General features: G+C 48.6%; 1 protein-coding gene across 1 annotated transcript; it reads left to right on the top strand.

Annotated features, from left to right (window-relative positions):
- The first annotated feature begins 241 nt into the window (after nt 1–241).
- LOC124648222 lies at nt 242–1946 on the top strand. The gene is made up of 5 exons (XM_047188015.1): nt 242–458; nt 597–874; nt 953–1090; nt 1334–1468; nt 1572–1946. Exons 1-5 carry the CDS (start codon nt 242–244, stop codon nt 1944–1946), a joined length of 1143 nt encoding a protein of 380 aa, XP_047043971.1.
- Nucleotides 1947–2177: the final 231 nt, after the last annotated feature.

Raw genomic sequence — 2177 nt, 5'->3', positions numbered from 1 at the left:
TTCCCATGTTACTTTCCAAATCTGATTCTTGACATGGTTATTTTCAAATCTGATTCTTCACTGCGATTCTTCACACATTTCTTTCCAAATTAGAACCACCGCGGAGCTCCTTTTAACTCGTCTCGAATCCGGCGATTGCGGTAACCCTCGGCACCAAGTTGTAGTACTCTTCCACCAAGTTGAAACCAGTTGGTCCCTTCATTTAGTGTTCACCTGTCCGACGCATTGGCTGCCGCCGGTCATGGGGATGGAGTCTGGGTGTGCTAGTCCGAGGAAGAGGAAGTTCGAGGCACTCCAGGTGCCAAGGCTGGCTGCAGCAGAGCTTCCTAGTCCCAAAGACGTAGTGGAGGGCCAGGAGCCTCCACTGCCTAGAGCGAATGGATTTGTCGGAGATCGTATCAGCCAGCTCCCGGACGACGTACTCGGCGACATCATCTCGCTCCTCCCCACCAAGGAAGGTGCGCGCACACAGATCTTGGCCTCTCGGTGGCGCCCACTCTGGCGCTCTGCCCCTCTCAATTTTGACCACCGTTGTTTCTTGTTCGATCAGTATATCCTCGACATCTCCGTATCTCATGTCCTATCCGCTCACCCAGGCCCTGGCCGCTACTTCTCCGCCCCCATGTACCACCTCCAAGCCACCACCGCCGACGTCTGGCTCCGATCCCCTGCCCTCGACAACCTCCAGGAGCTTGAGTTGTGCAGCTTCGAAGAGAGGTTACCCAACCCACCACCAACGCTGCAGCCGCTACCGGCTGCCGCCTTCCGCTTCTCTGAAACCCTCCTTGTTGCCACAATCGGAGACTACCACTTTCCCGATGACACTGTAGAAGCTCTTCACTTCCCTAAGCTTAAGAAACTTGCGTTTCAGCGGGTCCACATCTCGGAACGCTCACTGCACAACATCATTGACAGGGCTTGCCCCGCTCTGGAGTGTTTGCTAATATCCAAGAGCTTTGGCTTCCGTTGTGTCCGAATCAACTCCATTACCCTTAAAAGCATCGGCGTGTGCGATTCTTATGAAAAGAGAGGCATCGAGTTCAAGGAACTCATCATCGAGAATGCCCCTCGCCTTGAAAGGCTGCTCCAAGTTGGTATGACTTTTGGCCTGCGTGTGTCGGTAATCTCCGCGCCTAAACTGGAGACCTTGGGCTGCCTTACGGATTGTACTTTTGGCCCCACCAAACTCGTGCTTGACTCCATAGTTATTCAGGTAGTTGTGGCCTTCGTAATTGCCTTTGCGAGTCTTCTTAATGAGATTCATCTCTTCTGATGAACTACGTAATGTCTGTAATTGTAGTTGGCTAATGCTATACTTCCATGCTTCATGTAGGGATTGCATGTTGATAGTCTGGCGACAGCGGTGCACACTATCAAGATTTTATCTGTCGATATGCATACTCTTAGTCTGGGCGTGGTTATTAACTTGATGAGATGCTTTCCGTGCTTGGAGAAATTGTACATCGAGGTGAAGCTTCTTCCTTGATGGTTCATAGTATTCCGTGCTGGCTTGATCTACTTACTGTTCTAAAATGGTTAGTTAATATTTGTCTCTTTGTGTTCCTTTTCAGTCACGTGGGCCAGGGGAAACCAACTTGTGGCGTCGTAAACATCGAGATCTTATAAGATCGCTTGACATCCGTGTGAAGAAAATATCTTGGCATTATTATCGGGGCATCAAGTCACATGTTGACTTCGCAACGTTTTTCGTGCTAAACGCCAAAGTGCTAGAGCTGATGACTCTTGAGGTTCATGAGGACGATTACAACGAGGAGTTCATTGCAGAGCAACGTAGGAAGCTTCAGCTAGATAGCAAGGTCTCAAGGGGTGCCCGGTTTCATTTCACGCCAGAGTGGTCTCATCACAGCTCTTGGTGTTTCCGCGTCCATGATTTGGATCTAGCTGATCCCTTTGAAAGGAAAGAACCTTACAAATTTCGTGAGTAGTAGTTCCCATGTTTGTGATTTTTGAGGTTCATGTTATCTTGGAACCGTATCACGTGCATTCTCTTTGAACATGATGATACCCATGTTGTTGGCTCTGTTAAAACCAATATGTGCTGATGTTTGCGCTTATATGGTGAGAAAGTGCAGTTCTGAATGTGTGGCTTCTCAATACCAAATGTAATATTATCTATTTGTTTAGTTCTGATGCATGTTTGTGGTTTTTGGAGTTCA

The sequence above is a fragment of the Lolium rigidum genome, chromosome 4 (genome assembly GCF_022539505.1).
Source record: "Lolium rigidum isolate FL_2022 chromosome 4, APGP_CSIRO_Lrig_0.1, whole genome shotgun sequence".
NCBI lineage: Eukaryota > Viridiplantae > Streptophyta > Magnoliopsida > Poales > Poaceae > Lolium > Lolium rigidum.
Note: the sequence above shows the minus strand (reverse complement) of the source record. Positions and strands in the feature narration are given on the sequence as shown.